Below are 25,388 nucleotides of genomic sequence, written 5' to 3'. Positions count from 1 at the left end.
GGCATTGCCTTTCTTTGGGATTGGAATGAAAGCTGACTTTTTCCAGTCCTGTGGCCACTGCTGAGTCTTCCACATTTGCTGGCATATTGAGTGCGGCACTTTCACAGCATCATCTTTCAGGATATGAAAGAGCTCAACTGGAACTCTGTCACCTCCACTAGCTTTGTTCATAGTGATGCTTTCTAAGGCCCACTTGACTTCACATTCCAGGATATCTGGCTCTAGGTGAGTGATCACACCATCATCTGGGTTGTTAAGATCTTTTTTGTACAGTTCTTCTGTGTATTCTTGCCACCTCTTCTTAATATCTTCTGCTTCTGTTAGGTCCATACCATTTTGGTCCTTTATTGAGCCCATCTTTGCATGAAGTGTTCCCTTGGTATCTCTAATTTTCTTGAAGAGATCTCTAGTCTTTCCCATTCTGTTGTTTTCCTCTATTTCTTTTCATTGATTGCTGAGGAAGGCTTTCTCATCTTCTTTTTGCTATTCTTTGAAACTCTGCATTCAGATGCTTCTATCTTTCCTTTTCTCCTTTGGTTTTCGTTTCTCTTCTTTTCACAACTATTAGTAAGGCCTCCCCAGAGGGCAGACACACTGAAACTATACTCACAGAAAACTAGTCAATCTAATCACACTAGGACCACAGCCTTGTCTAACTCAATGAAACTAAGCCATGCCTGTGGGGCAACCCAAGATGGGCGGGTCATGGTGGAGAGATCTGACAGAATGTGGTCCACTGGAGAAGGGAATGGCAAACCACTTCATTATTCTTGCCATGAGAACCCCATGAACAGTATGAAAAGGCAAAATGATAGGATTCTGAAAGAGGAACTCCCCATGTCAGTAGGTGCCCAATATGCTACTGGAGATCAGTGGAGAAATAACTCCAGAAAGAATGAAGGGATGGAGCCAAAGCAAAAAGAATACCCAGCTGTGGATGTGACTGGTGATAGAAGCAAGGTCCGATGCTGTACAGGTCTTAAAGGGCATCCAAATATCATCAAACAGTAGTATCTGTTCTGTATCCTGTACACCCCTTTTTTCAGGCTGCCAAGCTATATATTGATGTCATCCATCCTGCCTTTTTTCTAAATCCCCTGAATAACATGTTGAATATCCATCAGAGCAGTTCTTCTACCAGCTTTTATTTAACCATTTGCAGACTTAACAGTATACCTTTCTCCAAAAAATTCACTTAAATGGCAAACTAGAAACATTTTAATGATCTGCTAGAAAACGTTTTCATGCTGAAGGACCAGAAAATCAGGTGTTATTTTCTATTTGGGTTTAGGGAGTGGGTCATTTTTTATTCCAGTCAATATACACATCTTTAAGATCTTCACATTTGTTGAATATTTTCCATATTGGGGGCTGAACAGTCACAGTGTTAAGATATGACAATGCAAAGATTTGTGCTTTATCTTCAAAGAACTTGAGTCATACAGCATCACCAAGGACTGTTTATTTATTATGACCACCACCCATAGTCCTGAAGTCAAGTCTTAGTTTGTGATCAGTAATGATTTGTGCAAGGTGCACATGTCAACATGGAAGTACTGATGTCTGATGGCAGCTATGGCAAGCTTCTCTCTCTTGGAGAAAACATTCTGTTTCCAGAGATTGAGCACTGAGGGAGAGAAAACGCTTCCTAGTTTGTGGCAACTGACCTGGAACTTCAGGTCAGTTAGAGTGCTGTCATGGGAAGACCCTGTTTCTAGTCTTGACTCTGCCTTATTGTTAATATTTTGGTCAAGTGCTGGTCTTGGAGATTGGGCTTCTCTTCATCCATGAATTCTGTTGAGCTCATCTAAGTTTAAAAGCTGTTCATGTTATCTTTAGCAGGCTAATTCTTTTAATTGAGAAACTGATTGGGTGGAAGCTAATTGTAGGTTCCAATTTTGAATAATCTCATGTTCTTAGCCACTCTGTTAGCTATCTAAGGGGAAGTTAGTAATCTTTTTTGCTGGCTGTTAGCTTATTGCCAGGCATTGTTTCACCACGTTTTCCCTCTAAGATAGAGCAAGGTTTGCACTTAAAAAAATTCCTTATCAACCCAGGGAATACTAATCGTTCCCAACCAATTCCTTTTGAATATTGGTTCAAAAAACCATGATGTATTTCAGGACTCATTTGGGTAGGGGTTTTCAGCTTATCCTGGTCTTTCCCTGTGAACTCCTTGTATCACTAGAGAATGTGGGGCAATGCAATAAGTTTAATGACCTTAGAAATAGACTCAGGGGAAATTAGAAGAATTAGTATCACATTCATTTAAAAAAAACTCCATTAAGGTCTCACTCAGAATTATTTTTTGTTCATTTGTGGATACTATAAGTTTTGGTACCCTTTGAATGGAATACATTACTTTGAAATGTGGGCAAAATGACTGTTTCACAGTATCTTTCAAATTGTTCTTTTAAGATTTTGAGCACCCTATTTATATTTCTAAAGAAAGCTATTTGTTCTTAAAGTCCAAAGAGATACAGAGAGGTCAGAAAACCAGGGTGGTTGAGTATCTGATCTGTGCAGACTGAGTGTGAGACCTCAGATTGAGTGTGAGTATATAACCTCAGAAAAGGAAAAGAATCGGTAATTCCCTAGTTTTGTTTCAGATCTGTGACTTTTTCGAAGCTTTTGATCATCCTGTGTTCTTCTGTTAGGAAACTGATCCCCAGGTTGTGTGTTCAGCCACTGATATGTGCAAGTCTTGGCCAAAACTGGAGTTATAATGAATGGAATGACACACTTCCCTTTTTATTCTCCTTTGCCTTAGGATCCTGTCACCACATTGGGGAGATTAGACAAAAACTCTCTGCAGTTTATTTTCTCTTTTGAACAAGTTACATTGTGGAGGTACTTTTAAGCTAAAAGAAGAAAAGCTCCTTCTTTGTTCGAAGCAGCAGTGTGTAAGTTTCAACTTGTCTTGGACTTCCTCGGAGATGTTTTAAGATCCGGTGTAAACTTGCTGTGGTTTGCCTTTGGGCATCAAACTGTTTAGCTTGGCTCTATTATATCTGTAATTGCTGCATTTTAATAATTACCCAATATTCTTGTCAGCAATTTGCAGTCTATATTTTTAATAGAACTGTTTGCCTTTCTTTCCCAGGTTCATTCAGACTTGGTTTAAGCCCTGGATTAATGTGCACAGCCCCACAGACCCTCTGCAGCTGAAGGCAGGGGGTGACACAAGTTTATTAAATATTCCTACAAGCCTCGTGCTGGTTATGTAGTTTGTGTGCACCATAAAAATCCTCTGGGAAGTCATCTTCTGAGATCTCCTTATAGGGTTTTGCTTTATAAAAGTTGCCCTTTTAGTATTTGTTGAAATAACATGTTCTTCTAGAGTTTTCCTTATCCATCCATTCAGGAAATCTAATATTTTGAAGGGCAAAAAATAGGGACAAATTCTCTTTGCTGTCATTGATTTTTTTTTTTTTTTTGTCATTGATTTTTAAGGTAACCGAGGAGACTTCCATTACACCTGAGGTGATGTGGAGTTATGGTAGCAATCACTTTAAGCAATGATTGGAAACAATTTTATGGTGTCCAGAGTTATGTCTATAATTTAGTCAGTTTTTGAAATAAGACCATTGTGCCACCAATGAACTGTGCCTCATTTTGCTTGATAACTTTGTTTTCTTAGTGATCTGCTCTTTAGCTTATTCCTTTTGGTGTCCATTGTAATGTTTATTTTGCAGTAAACAAAAAGTTAAACTGATTTTTCAGTAGCTAAAAATTATGCAAATAGCTATACCCTAATTTTTCTGCTTTTTTGGTTCAAATATACCTCAAAGGGAATGGACCAGTAATGATAATAATAGCTAACATTTATTCATTGCTTATTATGAGCTAGGCACTGTTCTAAACAATGTATCTATGTTAACTCATTTAATCCTCACAATAGTTTGTAGGAATTTTCATCCATGCAGAGTGTCCAGGTTGACATCACTCATTTGGGAGGTGGCAGAGTGGATTCACACCTGTGCAGACCTTTTACTGCTACTCTAATCTGTATTTTACTCATACTAGGTTTTTAAAACCATTTTCCTACGAAGACTGGACCACAGTGCCTCCTGCATATGTAATAGTTCAGTTTTAAAGCATATATAAAAATTATCTTTGAAATTCGAACATTATTGTTATTGCTGGGTAGGTAATACTTGTAAAACCCAAAAGGGAGTTCACTGAAAAGGTTTCCGCCCTCTCCTACCACTGTACCCCAATCACCCTATTTTTTTCCTTCTCCAAGGCTAAGATGCATTTAAAATATCTTTCTCTTCACACTTGATGCAGTGAATTAAAAACATTTAATTCAAACTTGTTTTGCCATTTTTTTAATATATTTGTACTGTGTCTGCAAGTGCCCAAACTAGCTTTGTGTCTGAAGGTAGCATGCTGTTTCTGGGGATGCATTTTTCTGGCTCTGGGTAACAGGGCTGCAGTCTCTAGCTGTTTGAGGTGGATCCTAGAAACTTGGGATACTGCCGTGTCCAAAGCTTAGATCAGGCAGGGTCTTTCATAGTTTTATCCAGTTGTCAGATAGTTTTTATTCCTGACACCAGGAATCATGTCCTTACGCAACACCTGGAACATAGTAGGTGCTCAATAAATGTTTGTTGAATTGCAGCTTCTATGGGTTGTTCCAGACTCAGGGAGATAAGGTTGGAAAATTTATCAGTATGTTGCAGTATCTAAATGAGGTAATTTTTAGGGTCATCAGAGGATATTCCAGTTAATCCCACCTTCATAAAACTTGTCATTTCAAGGCTCTAGATAGGAAAAGTTTTAAAAAAGCCTCTTGGATCCTCTAGTCAAGTAACCAGATAGTCTCAGATGGAGTTGAGAGACAAGTTTTCACATGCTAAAATGTTGGCGAACAGTTGAAATAAGAATTTTGCTTTTTAATGGTTCCTTATGTTTTCAGGTTGATTCTAAATTAATGTTTTAATTTGATCCTTATGATAGGTCTGTCACTATAACATTACATTGAGTTCTTTTTAAAAATTTTATTGAAATATAATTGATTTACAATTTTTTGTTAAATTCTGCTATATAGCAAAGTGATTTGGTTATACACATATATATTCTTTTTCACATTCTTTTCCAGTATGCTTTATCATAGGATGTTGATAAAAAATATAAAAAAAAATTTATAAAATAAAAATTAAAAAATATAAATTATATATTTTTATATATGCTTTATGTAGGATGTTGTTGTTTATCTATGCTATATATAATGGTTTGCATCTTAGATTGAGTTCTAACCAGAGTTGGTCTTTTTTTTTTTTGCTGAAGTTCACTTATTAAGTGTCATTGATTAGTGTTCCAACATAACTGATGATGTTATGTTTAGGTGTACCTTGATTTTATTCTATACTCTTGAAACTTTACTATAAAACCAAAGATTTAAAACATCAAAGCAAACATGTATTTGCAAAAGTATTTGCTGTAAAAATCTTTATTTGGTAATTACTGCTCCCCCCTCCCCACCAGTTTGCTTGAGGGCTGTCTAGTCATCTTTTAAGGTAAATTTCTTATACTTTTTAGGAATTCTTCATTTTACTTCAATATGTACTCATGAACAGAAATTCCTGCATTAAGTTTTCTTCTTCAAATTTGTATTTTTACAGGCAATTTGAAAATTGGAAAGAAGGATTTTAAAGCCACTTTTGATTTGCAAAGATTGTCTATAATCTGAAGAACTACAGGCTGAGGTGACTGAATGGGACACACTTTTGGAGAAATAAAAATGACTTCTCATTGTGTGATTGTCATGTTTGCCTTAATGAGTTCCTGCTTAGCAGCCGCAGGTAAGTTGCATAATACAAATTGCATGTTCATTATGTTCTTTTGGGTATATTTTTCCTCAGTCTAGAAAAATTTAGAATATGTGATATTTATGCAGAGCTTGAGCATTTACATTCTTCAAGGAATAAAATACTTGACTCCTGTACAGATACATCATGTGTTTGTCTGTATTATGTCTTACTACACTGGTGCTAGATATTCGAACGTTGGTGACGCAGATACCTAACTAACCTTCAGTGTGGAGGTGGCTAGAGAAGACATATGTTGTTTAAACCCACTTAAGTTTGTTACATGCAGAGATTACATTTACTTTCTTGTCCTAAGTAAGAATTTCAAGAAAACCCTTTGGTTCTTTATTGTAAAGTAAATAGATCTTTTATATAGAGGTGACACTGCTAGCACAGACTACTTAGGAAATGTTTAATTTTGCCTATTTCAGGTATCTTTAGGATGTAACTTTTTAAAAACTACCGAGGGGATTCCCTAGCAGTCCAGTGATTGCTGAGGGCCTGGATTGGAGACCTGGGATCCCATAAGTTATGTGGTGTGGTCAGAAACAAAACAAAATATAAAAATTAAAAAGTACAGAAATATACTGTGCTTTCTAGAAGCCATCAGAATGTGAGATTGTAGATGAGAAGAAGCAAATGGTTTGGTTGGAACACTGTTCCTTAAATAAGAGTATCAGATCCCTCACATCAACATCTTAGTGTAGGCAGTCAGGGTTACTTAACAAATTTAGAAACTTAATTTGCTCTATTTTGTTATAATTTGCTTTGAGTCTCCTTTGTAATGAGCTATATTAGAGCTAATTTGTTGGGCCAGTTCTGAAAACTGGCTGGCCTTGAGAAGACACACATTGACTTAAAAAATGATTAGCTTCTTGGTTTTGACTGTTGAATTGCACGTACAGATGACATGCTGCTGCTGCTAAGTCACTTCAGTCGTGTCCGACTCTGTGTGACCCCGGAGACGGCATGAGAGTGATAATAATAAGCATGCATTGAGTGTGCTACAATTGTAGATTAACAATGAATAAGGATATTCTTAGTTTATGAGCTCACTTAGTAACAACTCTGGTATTCACCTCTGTGGTATACTGAAGAAGCTGGACCACCATTAAGGCTTCAATTGACTCAGACCAGGAGTCACATGTAGGCAGACTGAGTGGAAGTCACTTTGTAAAACTTGGTTTATCAGATTGGAAAGCAGAAAGAATGACCCCCTTGTTGCAAATATCTCGAGGGAAAGCTTTTTTGAATGCTGGTGTGTGAATTTGAACTGCCCATTCTCTCTACCAGCAGTTTCACTTTGTCTCATGATTGAAAAATTATTTGCCTTTTAGCTGGTACATTAAAAGTGATCTTAATTAAAATCTCATTAAAAAGTAGTAGAAAAAAAAAAGAGAAATATCTTCTGCTTCTGTTAGGCGCATACCATTTCTGTTCTTTATTGTGCCCATCTTTGCATGAAATATTCCCTTGGTATCTCTCATTTTCTTGAAGAGATCTCTAGTCTTTCCCATTCTATTGTTTTCCTCTATTTCTTTGCACTGATCACTGAGGAAGGCTTTCTTATCTCTCCTTGCTATTCCTTGGAACTCTGCATTCAGATGGGTATATCTTTCCTTTTCTCCTTTGCCTTTGGCTTCTCTTCTCTTCACAGCTATTTGTAAGGCCTCCTTAGACAACCATTTTGCCTTTTTTGCATTTCTTTTTCTTGGGGATGGTCTTGATCACTTCCTCCCGTACAGTGTCACGAACCTCCGTCCATAGCTCTTCAGGCACTCTATCAGATCTAATTCTCTGAATCTATTTGTCACTTCCACTGTATAATCATAAGGGATTTGGTTTAGGTCATAGCTGAATGGTCTAGTGGTTTTCCCTACTTTCTTCAGTTTAAACCTAAATTTGGCAATAAGGTGTTCATGATCTGAGTCACAGTCAGCTCCCAGTCTTGTTTTTGCTGACTGTATAGAGCTTCTCCATCTGTGGCTGCAAAGAATATAATCACTCTGATTTCGGTGTTGACCATCTGGTGATGTCCTTCTGTAGCATCTTCTCTTGTGTTGTTGGAAGAGGGTGTTAGCTATGACCAGTGTGTTCTCTTGGCAAAACTCTTATTAGCCTTTGCCCTGCTTCATTCTGTACTCCAAGGCCGAATTTGCCTGTTACTCCAGATATTTCTTGACTTTCTACTTTTGCATTCCAGTCCCCTATAATGAAAAGGATATCTTTTTTGGGTGTTAGTTTTAGACGGTCTTGTAGGTCTTCATAGAACCGTTCAGCTTCTTCAGCATTACTAGTCATGGCATAGACTTGGGTTACTGTGATATTGAAAGGTTTGCAGAGACAGAGCACTTAGGGATATACACAGAGATGTAAGATTCATCCTTCGAGTTGCTTGAACTTTAGTTACGCATATAGAATATAACCATGTAACAAAATAATCAGTGCATGGTGAGTAAAAGCTAGATGACCTCAGAGAGGTCAGAAGGGTGGGTTAGAGGAGCTGGGGAAGGCTCTGTAGAAGTCTATGTCTTAAGCTATGTTTTGAAGACCAGGATGACTTAAGCAAGAGGAAGGCATTGAGGGTGAGCAGAGGGGGAGAACAGTGGCACTTAGGTGTCTGATATTGTTTTTTTCTGTTTGTCTGTTTTTGCCTTTTTTGACTGTTCTATGCAGCATATGGGATCTTAGTTCTCTGATCAGGGATCAAACCTGCTCCCTTTGCAATAAACGTGTGGAGTCTTAACCATTAGACTGTCAGGAAGGCTCTTGATGTTGTTTTAAGGAACAGATGACCCAGACAGCTGCTTGGGTATGTAGAGGATATCTGTTTAGAAGGAAGGATGGGGGTGGATTATAGAGGACCTTAAATGTCAGAACAAAGCTGTGGATTTCATTCTGAGGTTTGGATTCTCTCTTCTTCCATCCCCCTGTAGTCAAAAGCATGCATTGTTAAATCTTAGAATTCAAACTGCAGCCTCAGAAAGTAAGGCTAAGAATGTGGCCTCCTTGGCCACAAAGGCCACGGTGCCTGGCACGTAGGCTGACATTTAGCTCAGGCTTGCTCTCTGCCAGCTAATTTTGTCTTTATGAAAGAACACTGTGAGGTGGTATTAATATTATTATCGTCATCTGCATTTTTCCTCACAAGAAAACTGAGACTCAGTAACTAGTAAGTGGCAGAGTGAGGCGGTTTGGCTGTAAAATCCAGCCCATCCACCAGTCCACTAGAACTCTATGTAGGAGACCCTCAGTGTGGAATGAATGAACCTCTTCACTTGATTGATTCAACACCAGATGAGTAGCCACCAATGAGGCATCCTGGAACCAGGTTAAACCCCTTTGTTCTTAGGGGAGACGTATGTAATTCATCAGAGTGAAAGGACCCTCAAGTAACGAGCCTTCTTTGTTTGTATTCTTATTCCGCGGACACGGCTGTGAAGCTCTATTATAGAGTTCTTGCCAGCAGAAGTGGTGAAGGCTTCCTTTAGATATGTAGCCAGGGAGGAGACAAGCACAGCACAGCACATAAAATGAGCCTGAGTTGGAATAGTAGATGCCTGCGTGTGGGCCTTCATTGAAAGCCTTCCTTCTCTGCTTGTGGCTGAGGGTGAAGGAAGCAAGCCACATCCCTGTGTTAGCGGTTGCTTTGACAAAACTCGCACTTTTCCTTCCCTCCCGTGTTCCTTCGTTCTTGTACAGCACTGTGCGGAGGGAGGCCCATGGTCCTGAACAAGAGCTGTGTAGGGACCCTAATGCCACCTGATTAGAAATTACCTTAGGCTTTTATCATCAATTTTATCTTATCTTCAATCCTAGAATGTATCTGAAGAAAATGGAAAGTTAAAAAATGTAAATACTTGCTCCTGTGGGCTTAAGCTTCACTAAGTTTTCACTTTAAAAACTGTTCCACTACACATCTTTAAAAAATATTAACTGCTGCCTCCGTGGCTGGCCAGCGTTAGGTAGGGCTGTGTTCCCAGGAGCCTCGGTAACGAGAAAAAGTGCGCACGCAGGGAGAACTCAGGGAAATCAGTTTGGGAGGAAGAGATGGACTTGTCTGTGTGTTACTGGTCCCTTGTGTCAGGACAGAGGGGTGCTGTTGATGGGAGCTCTGCAGAGACGCTGCTGGCCTCTGTGCCAGCAGAGTGTGGAGGGGTTGGCTATGTTCCTCATTCCGCAGTTGCCATTTGGTGCCTAGATGTATCCTTTTGGAGGCTTGCCCGTGACCCAAACACATATTTCTATTGAGCAAACACATTTCTTTTCATCTTTATTGGATGTACCTGGAATTCCAGGTATAGTCCACAGGAGAATAGAGATGTTTTTAGTTGGAGCTATTTTCCTGCTAAGAAAGCTTTGAATTTTTGGGGTTCCTAGGACAGCAAGCAGAGGTTTTAATACTAGCTGGTTAATACTTGGTTTGGAATGGACAAGCAGACAGCCTTGGGTGGAGGCTAAACATAATAATACCACTTTATTTTTATTGTTTTCAAATGCTTTCCTGCCTGGTGTTTCATTTGATTCTCATAGCAGTCCCTGGGTGGGCAGGGTTGTTTTTTTCATTTATGGAATGAGAATAAGGGGCTTGAGAGCAAGTAATTAGTTTAGAAAGCTGGTCTGCCTCTTGATTGAACCTGAACCCAGCACACTTCTGCAGACAGACTGCACCGATGAGTCAGGGTGATTTTCCTGCAGCACGCCCCTCAACAGCTCTTGAAACCATGCTGCCAGGCATTCTGCTGGGTACTCTACACCAGTAAGTTCATTTAATCTTTACAGAAACCCAGTGAAGTAGGTGTTCGTCATTATCACTGTTTTTATAATTACTACTACTGCCACCACTCCTACCACTATTATTATGATACTAATTTTACAAATGATGAAACTGAGGTTTAAGGAAGAAAAATGTCATGTATAATGAGAGTTAATTTTTAAAAAGTTGAAATGGTCCTTTGTGTAATAATAGTCATATGACAATTTAGTGTGGCAGCATGGCAGCAGACCCAGAGTTCATGTTCTTTCCATTGTGCTGCCCAAAGGGAACTGGCACTCTTTCTCTTGGGCTTGAGATCAATGGCCTGAGGACCGCAGAGGTGGTTCTGCCACAGTTTTCCCTTCTCTGCCAAATGAGGGCTCAGCAGCTGTAACTCATAATGGCAGGAGGGTAGGGAGGGTGCCAATGGGGGCTGCCACCAGGGAAAGTAAACGTAGGAGGAATAGACTTGAAGGTTCAAAACAAATGCAAAAAGATCTCTTGCTAACCCCCAAGTCTTTGGACACAGCTAGTTGATTTGGTCAGTGATTTTATAGTTTTCAGGTGGTTGTTATAACCACTTTTGTGTTTAATTCTACTTGTGGACACATAGGGAAAAGATACTGTCAGTTGTGATGCCAACTATCACCAGGGTGCCAGTTTTCTATTTATTTTAAGAAGCAAAGAACTATTGTTAAAAGACACAGAGTGAATAGAATGGCCTGCATTTTAGGTAGTGATCCCTCTGGAGAGATCACGCACACCCCAGTGTAATGAGGTCCCTGTTTCCCTTTCTTTAGGTTTTTGCACAGAAACAACACACACACATACACACACACACACACACACACACACACACACACACACAGAGTTGGGGCAGTTAGCTAGGCAAGAAAGATGAGTTTATTTCTCAAAGATTACCTTGCCTTGCATAATCTACCAATAGGGGTGGGATATGATATGATAGCAAATAAAAAGCCTTTTTCTTTTTTATGTGCAAGGAGAATAGATAGTTGGGTAACCAGATGTACATATAGATTAAGAAAGATACTTACCAAGAGGGTGCGAATCTACCTGCAGTGTAAGAGACCTGGATTTGATTCTTGGTTCAGGAAGATCCCCTGGAGAAGGTCATGGCTACCCACTCCAGTATTCTTGCTGGAAGAATCCCATGGACAGAGGAGCCTGGTGGGCTATAGTCCATGGGGTTGCAAAGAGTTGGACATGACTGAGCAACTAACATTTTCACTTTGATGTCACAAGTTCACAGAACCCAGATTTCTCTCCTTTGCCTCCTTATCTTAGACTGTATAATTGCCACCCAGTTTTCTGGATTCTTGATCTGGGTTATTTTAGGATACCAGTCATGGTGCATTTCTGTAAATGCTGATCCACTTTCCCATCAGGACAGAGCTATCTATGTGTGACCACATAGCTGTTTAATTGCACAAGGCTTATGTTTTCACACATTGTGGATATGGGAAATTAGGCATTCTCAGCTTGTTTGCTTTGATAACTAAATCCTCCTATTCTGGGGCCACCCTGAATCATTGCTAGAGCTCCAAGTGCTGGTTTTGGAAGTGTTTTAGAACACGGAGTATTCTGAGCAGTGTCACTGTGAAGCCTTTCCCCAGGACCGGCTCTGCATGTGTGGGCATCAGGGCATGGAGGTGCTTGCCTGTCTCAGGAGATTGGCCCACCTTGTACTGCATCCATGTGAACTGCTGACTTTCATTTTCTTTGAAACGTTCTCTGCCAGAGTGGCCTAAAAAAAGATTTACCCTGAAGTCTAATGTGGTCTTATTTTTGTTTTCTGAGAGGACACTGTAAATCAGGTGGCATTCTAGAGGGCTTACCAATGTGCTTGCTCTCAGAACATTCCTTCCAAAGACCAGGCAGTAGGTGCTCTGGGGACGGAGGCCTAGCTCTTCTCCAGCCCTGTCCTGCCAACTCTTAGAAATCTTAAGGAAAAAAAAGAAACCAAACTAGTTTAGACTAGAGTAGAATGTGGAAAAGCTTACTGCCTTTAAAGGAAAATGTTGATTAAAAAAAAAAAAGATATTCTCTGTTGGCAGTGAAAGGAATCATATAGTTATAAGTGGTATAGTTATGGCAGAAGGAAAAGTTTCCAGTAAGACTGCCCTGAGTTCTTTGTGTTGCTTCTTCCCTTTGTCCTCGCATGCCTGAATAACTTCTTTCTGGCTTAGATGATAGACTAGCCACCAGGAGTAACACCTCCTGTCCTCCTGCCCTCTGGCCCCATCCGCAAGGATGCTCAGGTAGCAAAGGCCTCAGGAGAGAGCAGAGCACCTGCTTCTGGAGTCAGTTCCTTCTCTGTTGCTTTCATCAGGGGTGCTGCTGAGCTGCTGGGCACTTCGTTGCAACGAGCGTTTCCAGCGGGACACATCTGTGCGGCCCACTTTGGCATTGTGTTGTTGCATGGTGAAGCAAAATGCCACAGTGCTCCCACTTGCCCCTTCATCCCATTTATCATTTCACCTTTTCTTTCAGTGTTTAAATCCTGCTGTGCTTAGATGGGTTCTTGTAGTCTGGTGAATTAGTTTTGAGTGTATACTAGGGCGCAGGTACTTTGCTAGCTTCTGTGGCACAGAAAGGGGAGACTTTGTAGTGTGAACAGTGAGTTTTTACCACCTTCTTACATGGTTAAATTTCCTAAAATGTTGATTGATTTATTCAGCAAGCATCTCCTGAGCATTCTAGATACCATTCTAGCTGTTAGACATATAGCAGTGAGTAAAACAGTCAAAAATCCTTGTGCACCTGAAGTTTACATTTTAATGAAGAGAGACAGAGACCAGAAACAAACAAAAACTATGCACATTTTAGCAGGGTTAGTGGAGAAAAGGCAACAGGGCTAGGGATTATTAGTGGGGAAGTACAGTTTAAAATAAGGTGATCCAGGGAGGGCCTCACTGGGAAGATGACATTTGAGCAGAGATTGGAAGGAGGTGAGCTAAGTGGATATCTGGGGAAATGAGCATTCTAGGCAGGAGGAAGAGCATGTGCAAAGGTCCTGAGGTGGGAGCTTGTCTGAAGTGCTTGAGCCTTAGTAAACAGGCCAGATGGCTGCTGGAGTGGAAAGTCAGAGACTTCTTGGGGACAGGTGTAGGGTTGCATATAGCCTTGTCAACCATTGCAGAGTTTTTACTCTAGTGAGAAAGAGCCATTAAGCAGCAGAATGATGTGATCTGAAGGATATTTTAGCAAGATCACTCTGGCTGCAGTGTTGAGAATAGACTGTTGGGCAAGGGTGAATTTGGGGATACTGGTCGGTGGCCATAGTAATAATTGAGGCAAGAGATGATGGTAGTCAGGATCAGATTGTAGAAGGAAAGATCCTTGGAAGTGAAATGCTTGTGAAATTAAGAATGACTTTGTGGTTTTCTTTCAATTTGTTCCCATTGAGGGGGAAAAAGGATAAAGACTGATATCTCATTATCAGTGGAATACTAAGCCATAACCTAATAGTAAAGATAGTTACTTTTATGTAACAGTGAAAACTGAATATGAAAAAACAGAACAACCTTCCAAACTGTCTAAAGAAAATTTCTTTGCACTGTGAATGACTTTCCTTGAAAAATCAATGTCTGAAAAGCCTCAACCCTCCCTTCCCAACTTACTTCTAAACCTCATCCTTTTCATTCCCTATGTGGTCTGTTTTTCAGAAATATGAATTTTTGAGGGTCTTATCACCTTTTGCAAACTTGCCTCTCATAGCAAAACTAGTGTTTCAGAGAAATAGAATAGTAAATAAGTGCATAAATTCATTTTAATACATTTTATAAATTTAAGTTGCATTCTAGATGTCAGCAAGGAGCTGGATAATTATAGCATACTTTCTTCTGTTCTAGTTTTTAGCTCTGGCTTCCTCACTGATTCCTATTTTATTCCTGTAATCAGATTCCAGGCTAGAACTTTTAAAAAATTAACATTTTTTAGAAGGGGAAAAGAAATTCCCCAAAGTTGTTGTTGATATTTATTAAGTACCCAACATCATATTTATTAAAAATTGAGATAAGACACTGAGAAGGTTTAACCTCTGTGCTTGAAAAGTTGTCTTTTAGAATAATTTCTATTTATTTATTATACCACTTTTATAAAGTTTTCTGATTTGCTTTCTCAGATCTCATCACTGTCACTGGGGGGTGGGGGAGGGCCGTTGGGCAGCTTGAATCCGGCCCTGTGCTCACCAAGCCCCAGGTGGTGGTCTTTCTGTTTTTGAAACTGGAACAGGAAAGTCTAGAGGAATGCAACTACAGTTTTACTTCTTGCCCCCTGCAGGGTTTTTTCTAGGCCTCCCCAAAGTGTGTTTATCTTGCTGGCCATGCATGTAGAGCAGCCTGGAATTCTGTGGGGCATTAGAGAAAAAAACAGAAAGATTTCCCACATGACTAAGGTTATGGGAGTGGGAAATCTTGAATTATGCAGAACTCTTTGATTGAAAGAAAATAATTTGGGGATGAAATTTATTTTAATATATACTTTTAAAAACTATTATTCATCCCTCTCTTTTAAAAAATTAAAACCCATATTTTTGGGGGTAGAGGTATGGTCTTCCCTGGTGGCTCAGTCAGTGAAGGATCTGCCCAAGATGTGGGAGACCCAGGTTCGATCCCTGGGTTGGAAAGATCCCCTGGAGAAGAAAACAGCAACCCACTCCAGTATTCTTGCCTGGAAAATTCCATGGACAGAGGAACCTGGAGGGCTACAGTCCATAGGGTCACAAAGAGTCAGACACAACTGAGCAACTAACAGAAGTGTGGAGGTATAGACTAGAAGCAATAAAAACCTTCTAAGTATCAAATTAAGAATTTCCAGTCATTACAAGGAAAAAATATCTTTAGGGTGGAAAAATAATTTGAACTTTAAGAACCTGCTAATGATATAATTTGAGGACAGGGTCTGACATATAGTGAGGACCTTAAGGGCCTGACTCCAGCAGCCCCCCACTTTGTCACCCCAGGATCGTTTGCATGGGTGGCTTCACTGCCACCAGCCAGGTCTCTGCCTGGCCCTCTCGAGTGTTTGGGGAGTCTGTGTCCTCTGGTTTGTCACATTTAATTAGCTCTGGAAATATGTTATCAAAGGCTGTCTGGCAGTGTTTCATTAATGGTACAGGGTGAATTCAAAAGCATAATTAATTGTTTTAGATTATTTGCAAAGCCCGTGCTGAAAAACCTAATGACTGTAGGAGAAAGTTGGCAGAGAGGCTGTTTAGAGATTAGCCTGGACCTTACCCGGCTCAATTGCCTTTTGGAGTTGGGCCAAGAGAGGAGTTGTTTTTCTTTTTGGAGAAGTGTTTGTGGCCACATTGTTCCCTAAATTCCTAGTTTACTGCTCCAGGCTCGTGGCTGATGGAGATCATATGGACCTTACAGAGCTAGGGAGCTCAAAGAGCATCTTCTAGAAGTTTTTGTTTGTTTTTTGTCTTGTGAGAAAAACACAATTACTTAACTCTCATTAACTAAATAAATACTTCCCAAGGGCCTCTTCTTGGAGGGAGGAAAGGGAGCTCTAGTTTGTTATGAAACAATTCAGGTTCTGAGTGTTAAATGTTCAAAGGCACCAGGATCAGGCCTTAAGTAGTTTTTTTCTTTCTTTTAAAATAAAACAAATCAGATTCCTCATTTCCTCTGTTGGGCTGGCTCAGAGTAGCAAATAGCCACTGCGTTTGGAAAATAGTGTTCAGAAATCTCAATTTGAAATCAAGTGCACACAGTATAAGTTCAGAGTATACTGTATGTATGAAGGGGGAGATAGACTTCCAGTATTTAGTTAATTTGACATATGTTATAGAATAAGAATATCTAGAATTAGCTCAGCCTGAAGAATTATAGAAAAATAATGGAAGTCCCTGCCCCTTAAAGATGAGAGAGATTTGAGGCTTACTGCATCAAGTGCTAGTTCTGACTCTGAGAACAGTGTAGGCAGTTGAAGATGAAAGCAGAGAAGAGTGTTTCGGACTTATCTCAGAGCCAGTCAAGTGTAAAGGAGCACTTTTCTAAGCAATATATAGCTTCATTGGAAAACATCTATCTAGAAACCTTGCAATTCCTGGGCCTGGGGCTGGCCCTGCCTCTTACTCATAGGCTTTAGCATCTTTTCCCCGTCCTTCTGGGCTCGAGCTGCTTGTGAGTAAGTAGTTACGCATGAATCTGAGGCCAAATTGTACTTTATTAATATGATTCAGGAGAAAAGAATTCTAATGAAAAATTTCAGAGAACTGTGCTGAGCTATTTCATGATATTGTCAGATCTTCCTGAATTCAAGGAGGGCCCAAGAAAATCTATTATGCTTGTTTATTACTCGACTTGGAATCTATTGGAAAAAAACCTTACATGAAAACCTCAGGAGAGTATGTGCTGGTTGAGGAATTTATTACTGAGTGCACAGCGGCCTGTGTTTACTCTGTGTGAGGCTGGCTGTCCTGAGGTTCTGGGCAACCTGCCTCCTCCACAGCCAGCAAGCTTGAAGTAGCTACTTTGACTCTTAACACTTTCTATAGATGGTCCTCAGGCAATTTGATGGAGTTGATAAGAATTCTGGTCTCAGAGCTGTGAGGAATCATGAAAGATATTTTAAAAAGTTGAGAATAAAGCCTTTGAACCAATAAATGACTGATTTTTCTTTGCTGCTCTATTTTTCTCAATCTCACTACATTTTTATTTTAGAAAGTAATGTCATGCTACAGTGTCAAGACTTACTGTATATCCCAGTTAAGTTGTAAAAGATCATGAATAATGTTACAACTAAGAGTTAAATTGATGACTTTAAAGGGTGATTTTACTTTACAAAGACAGAATTCATGTTTACCCTAACCATGGTTATTTGCATTTAAATATATTTGAGTGTGTGAGAGAGGGGTTAGGATTGCCATTGATAGAATGAAAAGAACACAGAATCTGTAGCATGACATATCTGTTTTGCCATCCATGAACATGGTATGCCCCTCAATTTGTTTAATTTCTTTCAGTACTCCTTTCAGTACAGAGTTTTCAGGAGTTTATTTTGAAGACTGTGTAGTATATTCAAATGTGAACAGTATTTATTAAGCATGTCTGTCTCATTAGGATTAAGTTTGAGAACCTCTGTTTTAGAGATATAATTCTGTCTTCTTTAAGCTACTCTTGATTAACAGTGATAAGAACTAATACTCCTGGCCATCTGGAGAGTGAACTCAGTCACAAATAACTAAGGCCATCTGATAAAGAATTATTGGCTTGCTAGCTTTGCTCTTTGTTGTAGGAATTCAGAGCTCAGTGCATACTATAAGAAATACGTTCTTTAGCTGACTCAAACTGGTGTTGCTGAGCAGAGGAAAAGCCACTGCATCTCTTCACTATGGTAAAGTGAGCATACTTGTTCCTTTAGACAGTCTCAGAACCCAAAGATTGAAAGTTGTGCCCTATTTCCAAGCCTTTGGGTTTTCCAGCAGATTTTTGCTGAAGCATAATCATCAATGAAGGCTTCTCTGGGGGCTCAGATGGTAAAGAATCCAACTACAATGGAGGAGACCCAGGTTCAGTCCCTGGGTTGGGAAGATCCTCTGGAGAAGGAAATGCTACTCACTCCAGTATTCTAGCCATGGAAAATCCCATGGACAGAGGAGCCTGGCACTAAGTCCATGGGGTTGCAAAGAGTCAGACACAATTGAGGGACTAAGCACAGTTACCAATGAAGCTTTGCTTGTAAGTAGGATTTTGCAGAAGTGAAAGTGAAAGTCACTCAGTCATGTCTGACTCTTTGTGACCCCATAGATTATACAGTCCATGGAATTCTCTAGGCCAGAATACTGGAGTGGGTAGCCTTTCCCTTCTCCTGGGGATCTTCCCAACCCAGGGATCGAACCCAAGTCTCCTGCATTGCAGGCAGATTCTTTACTAGCTGAGCCACTAGGGACACCCAGGAATACTAGAGTGGGTAGCCTATCCCTTCTCCAGTAGATCTTTCCGACCCAGGAATTGAACCAAGGTTTCCTGCATTGCAGGCGGATTGTTTACCAGCTGAACTACCAGGAATACTTGAGCAATGCCTGAGGATTCCTGTTATACTTTTATGTAGGAAAAGTAATTTTCTACCACAATGTCTAATCTTGACAGAGATGTATTAAAGTCAGAGTCAGAATCTTAGTTGTGACATTGGACTTTGGATTCAGACACAGATTCAGGCCCAGGCTTTTCTATTTGTAGGCTGTATGACGATATACTCGGTGTCCCTGTATACAAAATAGATATTGATTATACTCATTGTACTGTGTCCTCATTATAGATGATATAATTCATGCAAATCAGAGGGTCATGTTTATTTAAATGAAACTATTGAAAATGATGTTCTACCTATCAGTAATTTTCTCCATCCATGTAGGGTGGGCTCAGTCCCACCCTAAGCACCTTATTTAAAATTATAATCCCAGTTCCTGGTATTCCCATTCTTCTAACCTTGCTTCACTTTTTCCCTCATAGCAAGTATCATCTTAAAACATGTTTATGATTTATTTTTGTTTATTACTTATCTTCCTCCATGGAAGTGTAAGCTCCATGAAAGTACTCAGGTTAGTTTGCCTTTGCTCCGGTACAACTTCTCCATCTATATGAAAATTCTCAAGTGGAGGAATTTCTATGTCTTTGTCTGACTGCTTGAATGTGATCATTGAGTAAGAAGATGAGGACAGTTCAGTGATAAACCCTTGGTTCCTAGCACCTGGTGGGTGCTTAATGTTTATTGAATAAATTAATACTTAGAACTCATGTTCATAAAGTACAATAAAGAGAAACAAGTTTGCTAAAATAATAAATTGGAATCTTAATGTACATATTCTGCTTTTGGGGAAAGAGGCAGTGGTGGAATGAAGGCTACTCCATGAAGACTGGGCAAGGGTCACTGTCTTTTCAGATTAAACAGTGTCTGAGTGATGTGTGGACACTGATTTAAAAACAGATGCTGGATCTGTCACTAGATTGTTATGAGTCTTTGACATCAAGAAGCTATTGTTTCCTGGTAAAACTTCTGTAAATCTTAGCATATAATTCTTTTTAGCACGTTGCTGCTGCTGCTAAGCCGCTTCAGTCGTGTCCGACTCTGTGCGACCCCACAGACGGCAGCCCACCAGGATCCCCCGTGTTGGCTAAAGTAGTAGTGGTATATTTCATTCAGGAGCTGAAAGTTAACTCTTGAAATCAGTGGTACTCAACGTGTGAACTATGGATCTGGGATCTTTTCAGGATGTCTGTGAAGTCAGGACTGTTTTTATAATGATTCTAAGATGTCTTTTTCCCTGGGTTAATGTTGTAGAAAAGAAAAAGAAAGATAGTGCTAAGTTGTGTCTGACTCTTAGGATCTTACAAACTGTAGCCCGCCAGGCTCCTCTGTCCATGGGATTCTCCAGGCAAGAATACTGGAGTGGGTTGCCATTTCCTTCTCCAGGGGATCTTCCCAACCCAGGACTTGAACCCAGGCCTCCCACATTGCAGGCAGATGCTTTTACCGACTGAGCGGTATAAAAGCGATATTGGATAAAACTGTTGGCGCCTTATCAGGAATTGAGGCAGTGCTTCACTACCACACACCTGCTTTGTTTAAGAATATTCTTGATGAAGCATTAAAACCCTTCAAATACCTTTTTCATATTCTGTATGATGAAAGGGGAAGTGAGTAAGTAGCACTTCAACACCCCAAACTATAGTGGTTGTCTTGAGGAAAAGCAGTTGTGCAGTTGCTTCAACTGTGAGCTGAACTAGTCTGTTTTTCATCGAATACCATTTTGCTTGAAAGAATGAGTGACAGACAAATAATGGTTATCTAACCTTAGGTATTTGGCAGACATTATTCAAAAATAAACAGAGGGAGCATATTGTTTCAAGGAGAACAACTGACAGTATTTGTTACCAATGATACAATTTTATTTTTCAAGCAAAAACTAAAGTTTTGGTAATTTGGATCTATCACTGTGACCATGGCAGTTTCTTAATAATTAAATGCTTTTCTTATGAGGTCAATGGAGAAATTAACAAATGTGATATTTTGATATCATATAAGACATACCTCAACATTTGGCATTTTTGCATAACTCAGTGAACCATTATTTTCCAAATGACAAATACAAGATGTTATAAAATCATGTGTGAGTAAAAGATCCCACATTTTGATAGTATAAGATAGAGTGATTGATTTTTTAAAAAAACTTTATATCTTGAGGTAATTTTAAACTTACAGAAAAGTTGTGTATATACTACTGAGAGTTCCCATAAGCCCTTCACCCACCTTCATCTTATAACATCTTCTATACCCATGGAGCAATTACCAAAACGAAGAAGTTAACCTTGATATCATATTGTTAACTGAAGTATAGAATTTATTTGAATTTCACCAGTTTTCCCACTAATGTACTTTTTATGTTTCAGGACCCAAGTCAAAAACTCACATTTCATTTAATCGTCGTGTCTCCTTAGTCTCCTCCAGTCTATTATGGTTCTCTGTCTTTCAAGTGACCTTGACAGTTTTGCAAAAGTACTGGTCAGTTTTGGAAAATGTCCCCTGATTTGAGTTAATATGATTATGATTGCATTGAGGTTGTGTGCTCTTGGGAAGTTTGCAACAGAGGTAAAGTCCCCTCTCAAGGCCTCAAGTCAGTGTTACATTATATTGGTGTGTCTTATTACTGGTGATGTTAGTCTTGATCACTTGACTAAAGTGGTGTCTACTAGAATTCTCTACTGTAAAGTTACTATTTTTCCCTTTATAATTACTCAGTATTTTGGGGAAAAACATGGACTTTATTGTAACAAGATATGAAAAGTTCATTATATGATTCAGATTACACTCTGAAATTAATCTCTAAGAAATAACTGTTTATGTGTTACTATGTACTTTATGTACTTTAGGTATAAAGTACAAGAAGAGGTAGCCACAAGTATGTGAAGAGACTAATAAGATTTGTTTCTCCTTTCCAACTACATATCAGTGTGAGGCCAGATTTCTTCATCTCCTTCAACCAGAGCAATGTATCACAATAAATTGAATGCAAAAGTAGATCTGAAAACCCAGCTGTCTTCTGTTAAGCCAGACATTAAAGAGATTTGCAAAAATGTAAAACAATGCCACTATTCTCACTAAATTATGTTTTATTTTGGAAAATAGTTATTTTTCATAAATGATACCACTTATGTTCACATGCAGTGGGTTTATTGGTTTTAAATGAATTAATAGATATTTAAATTTTTTATTTTTTAAAAAATTTATTTATTTTAATTGGAGGCTAATTACTTTACAATATTGTAGTGGTTTTTGCCATACATTGACATGAATCAGCCATGGGTGTACATGTGTTCCTCATCCTAAACGCCCCTCCCACCTCCCTCCCCACTTCTGCTGTGGTCACTGTTGATAGGTAGAGTTCATATCAGCAAAATCTCTTTGGAGCCCTCAGTAATTGTAAAGCATAAATGAATCCTATGACCAAAAAAATTCAGAATTGCTGTTGACTGAATACTAAAGAGGTGCTGTCTTGGGGTGAAGGTGAGTAGTGCCTGGCAGATCATATCTTCTGGCCCAAATGAAGATTCAAAGGAGACCTGAGGGAAGTCACTTATGTAGTGTCTGTATAACCAGTTTCCTCACTTGTCAGATGAGGAAGATTGACCTGAGGATCTCCAGGTTTCTTTCAGTTCCCAAACTATGATTCTAAATCACTGTTGCTGTTAAAGAAGCCATGCTGACAGCGTGAGCATTATGGAACAACACAGGTAATTTTTAAATATTCACAAAGCTAAAGATAAAGATCTCATTTGCAGGATGTGATCTATAAATATTTGTGAGGACCTTGTTCTGACTTTTTTGGCCCATAAAATTCTTTCATTGTCCCCTGCAAAAAGTTTTAGTTGTAGTTATGAGTGAATTTTCCTAGAATGAATAAAGGAGAGATTTAAGTTATTGCTGAATATTTTTGTTGGTTTATGTATCTCACCAATTAAGAAGTGCATGATTTTCTAGAATTTTTCTGCTATAATGTTCTTTCTCTCTCTGTATATGTGTAAACTTATTTTGTGTAAATATTTATAAGTATGCATAAATCATTTTTAATTGTTTTGGGTTCTTGATGTACCACTGGTATCTATGTAGAAGCAGGCTCAAGTTGTATATCCATGATATACTTACTGATAGTCTTCATGAAGTTGGTTACTTTAATACTTTGGTTTTAAAAACTATAATTATTCAGACTCTTCAGACATCATGATATTTATAAATACAGACTTAGAAAAATGCCAAGTGGAATATACTAAGAATCCTAAACTTTGGAACTAACACTTTCCTTTTTTAGTTTAAATGGAAGGCGACTTGATGGCTTCGTTTTTCAAGATGAGGAAACAAAAGGGAAGGAGAAACCAATAGTAAATTGTCATATTAACAATCAGTGTAAGTCAGTTTTTAAACAGGATCCTGCATTCCTGTGAAGTGGATTTTGTAATGGAAACTGCCACATTTGAGGGCCAGCTCTGTCATAATCACCAATTTGGGCATCTCTGATGTTTAGCAGAAATATAAATATCCAATTCAATGTGTGTTTGTTACACAGTCATAGGAAAACTTTGTGACTGATTTTGAGCCAGAATCTTCTAGTGTTTAAGCTACTACTTGGAAATAAGATTTGGAAGCTGAGCTAACTTTCTGAGCACTTTTACAATTTAGTAAATCATAGTAAGGTGAATTTCGTATGTATTATATCAGGAACATAAATTTATAATTATCTTATATCAGAAAAGTTTCATTCATCAATTTTCAAAGATTCCTTTAAGTAATTAACTATTTTAGAATATTCATGTCTCTCTAAGAGGAAAACACTCCCCAGCTCCCAATAAGACAGTGAAGGAGAGCACAGTCCTTCACATCACAGACCTGAGAGCCAGCTGCCTGGGTACAAATCTCAGGTCTGCCATTAAGTAGCTGTGTAGGCTTGTTTGCTTCAATGTTCACGTGTCAAATGGAGCTAATAATAGTATCCATCTCAATGGATTGTTTTGAATATTTAATGAGATAATATGCTTCAAGTGCTCAAAACACTGCCTCGCATTTACTAAGTGCCAATAAGAAGGCTGTAGCTATTAGTGTTTGTCTGCTTTTAAAATTATTGCTTAGTTAATACATGGTATATTTTTGGTCACTTATTTCTTCATGACGTCTGAATTTTTATTTCATTAGTGACATTATCCTCAAGAAATGTTTTAGGATAAGTTACACCTGGAAAAGTTTTACATTTATAGGGCACACCAGAGTTCTAGATTTGTGGTACGTTGCTGGTATTTTAAGGATCCTTAGGGAATACCTGGTCTAATTCAGCTTGATGTATAAATCACCTTTCTAATATCCTGTTGACTGAGCCCCCAGCCTTTGCTTGAGTTTAAAATATCTCTGACTCTTGGGAAGTTCTTCCTTGTGTTATGCAGTCCACCTGGCTATAACCTCCACTTTCAGCCCAAGTTCTGCACAGTAGAGCTGCATAGAATTTGGCTAACAAATAACCCACCCAAATAGTGACTATGAAACAAATGGGTCTGGATGATTTAGGATTGTCGAGAAGTGACCAGATAGAGGTCCATCTAGTCAAGGCTATGGTTTTTCCTGTGGTCATGTATGGATGTGAGAGTTGAACTGTGAAGAAGGCTGAGTGCTGAAGAATTGATGCTTTTGAACTGTGGTGTTGGAGAAGACTCTTGCGAGTTCCTTGGACTGCAAGGAGATCCAACCAGTCCATTCTGAAGGAGATCAGCCCTGGGATTTCTTTGGAGGGAATGATGCTGAAGCTGAAACTCCAGTACTTAGGCCACCTCATGTGAAAAGCTGACTCATTGGAAAAGACTCTGATGCTGGGAGGGATTGAGGGCAGGAGGAGAAGGGGATGACAGAGGATGAGATGGCTGGATGGCATCACTGACTCGATGGACTTGAGTCTGGGTGAACTCCGGGAGTTTGTGATGGACAGGGAGGCCTGGCGTGCTGCGATTCATGGGGTCGCAAAGAGTCGGACATGACTGAGCGACTGAACTGAACTGACCAGATAGTGTAGTTCAAAGTTGAGGGGGCTCAATGGATTTATTTGTAGGTGGAGTTGCCCTGAGCTAGTTGGGAACATATTTGGCATAGAAGTTTGTTCCATTGATCCTGTGGTGGGGCTCTGAACCAGAGAGGGGGAAAGCAGTGCCAGGTTCTCTGGCCACCCCGGTACAAAATACCCCCATGAATTGTTGTACATGACCTTTCCTGGAGGTGGAACTTCTTTGTGTTTTAAAAACCTGATCTTCCATATTTAAAAATTTTTGTCTGTTCCTCCTCTAATGTAGAATGGAAGCTCCATGAAAGCAGAAGAGAAACTGCTTACTTTGTTCACTGCTCTATCTCTAGCAGTTCCAAGAACTGGGAATATAGTGGGTGCTCAGTATTCAAATGATGGAAGCAAAGATTGAACACACAAATGTGAATTTATTTTCAACTTAGCACAGTAAACTAAATGTCATATTCTCTTTACTGTCATGGGCCATTCTTTGGGCCTGAGCTGAAGGAGAAACTGACAGAGGATAGTATTGAGATCTCATGAGGGGAAGATATCTGTTATTATTATTTGCAACTTTTAAATATTTTCAGAAAAAAAATATCTTTTCTGTTTTGATATGTGAGGATTTTCTAGAAACAAAATAGAGGTTTATAATGTTATCAAAGCCAGAGGTATACCGCGCTATGAGAATTGGGTTTTTAAATCAGCCCAGCTGGATAGCAACTTCATAGTGTAGCCTGGGCAATGTTATATG

At 39.2% G+C, this 25,388-nt stretch overlaps 1 protein-coding gene across 6 annotated transcripts in view; it reads left to right on the top strand.

The window, feature by feature from the left end:
- Window positions 1-25,388, top strand: part of TGFBR3 (transforming growth factor beta receptor 3) — a 209,315-nt gene that overhangs the window by 26,125 nt on the left and 157,802 nt on the right. For 3 of the 6 annotated variants that reach the window (XM_086391100.1, XM_086391099.1, XM_086391096.1), the window contains exons 2-3: window positions 2,771-2,903; window positions 5,628-5,807. In XM_086391100.1, the coding sequence (XP_086247226.1) occupies window positions 5,720-5,807 (88 nt within the window). In that variant the 5' untranslated portion in view covers window positions 2,771-2,903; window positions 5,628-5,719. The remainder of the gene's footprint in view (window positions 1-2,770; window positions 2,904-5,627; window positions 5,808-25,388) is intronic. The other 3 variants (XM_086391098.1, XM_086391097.1, XM_086391095.1) reach the window with 1 other exon arrangement.

This window comes from Bos grunniens, chromosome 3 (assembly GCF_055505025.1).
Source record: "Bos grunniens cultivar Pamir isolate PY7600 chromosome 3, Bosgru_T2T1.0, whole genome shotgun sequence".
In the NCBI taxonomy this organism is placed as follows: domain Eukaryota; kingdom Metazoa; phylum Chordata; class Mammalia; order Artiodactyla; family Bovidae; genus Bos; species Bos grunniens.
This window is presented reverse-complemented; position numbering and strand designations above follow the sequence as displayed.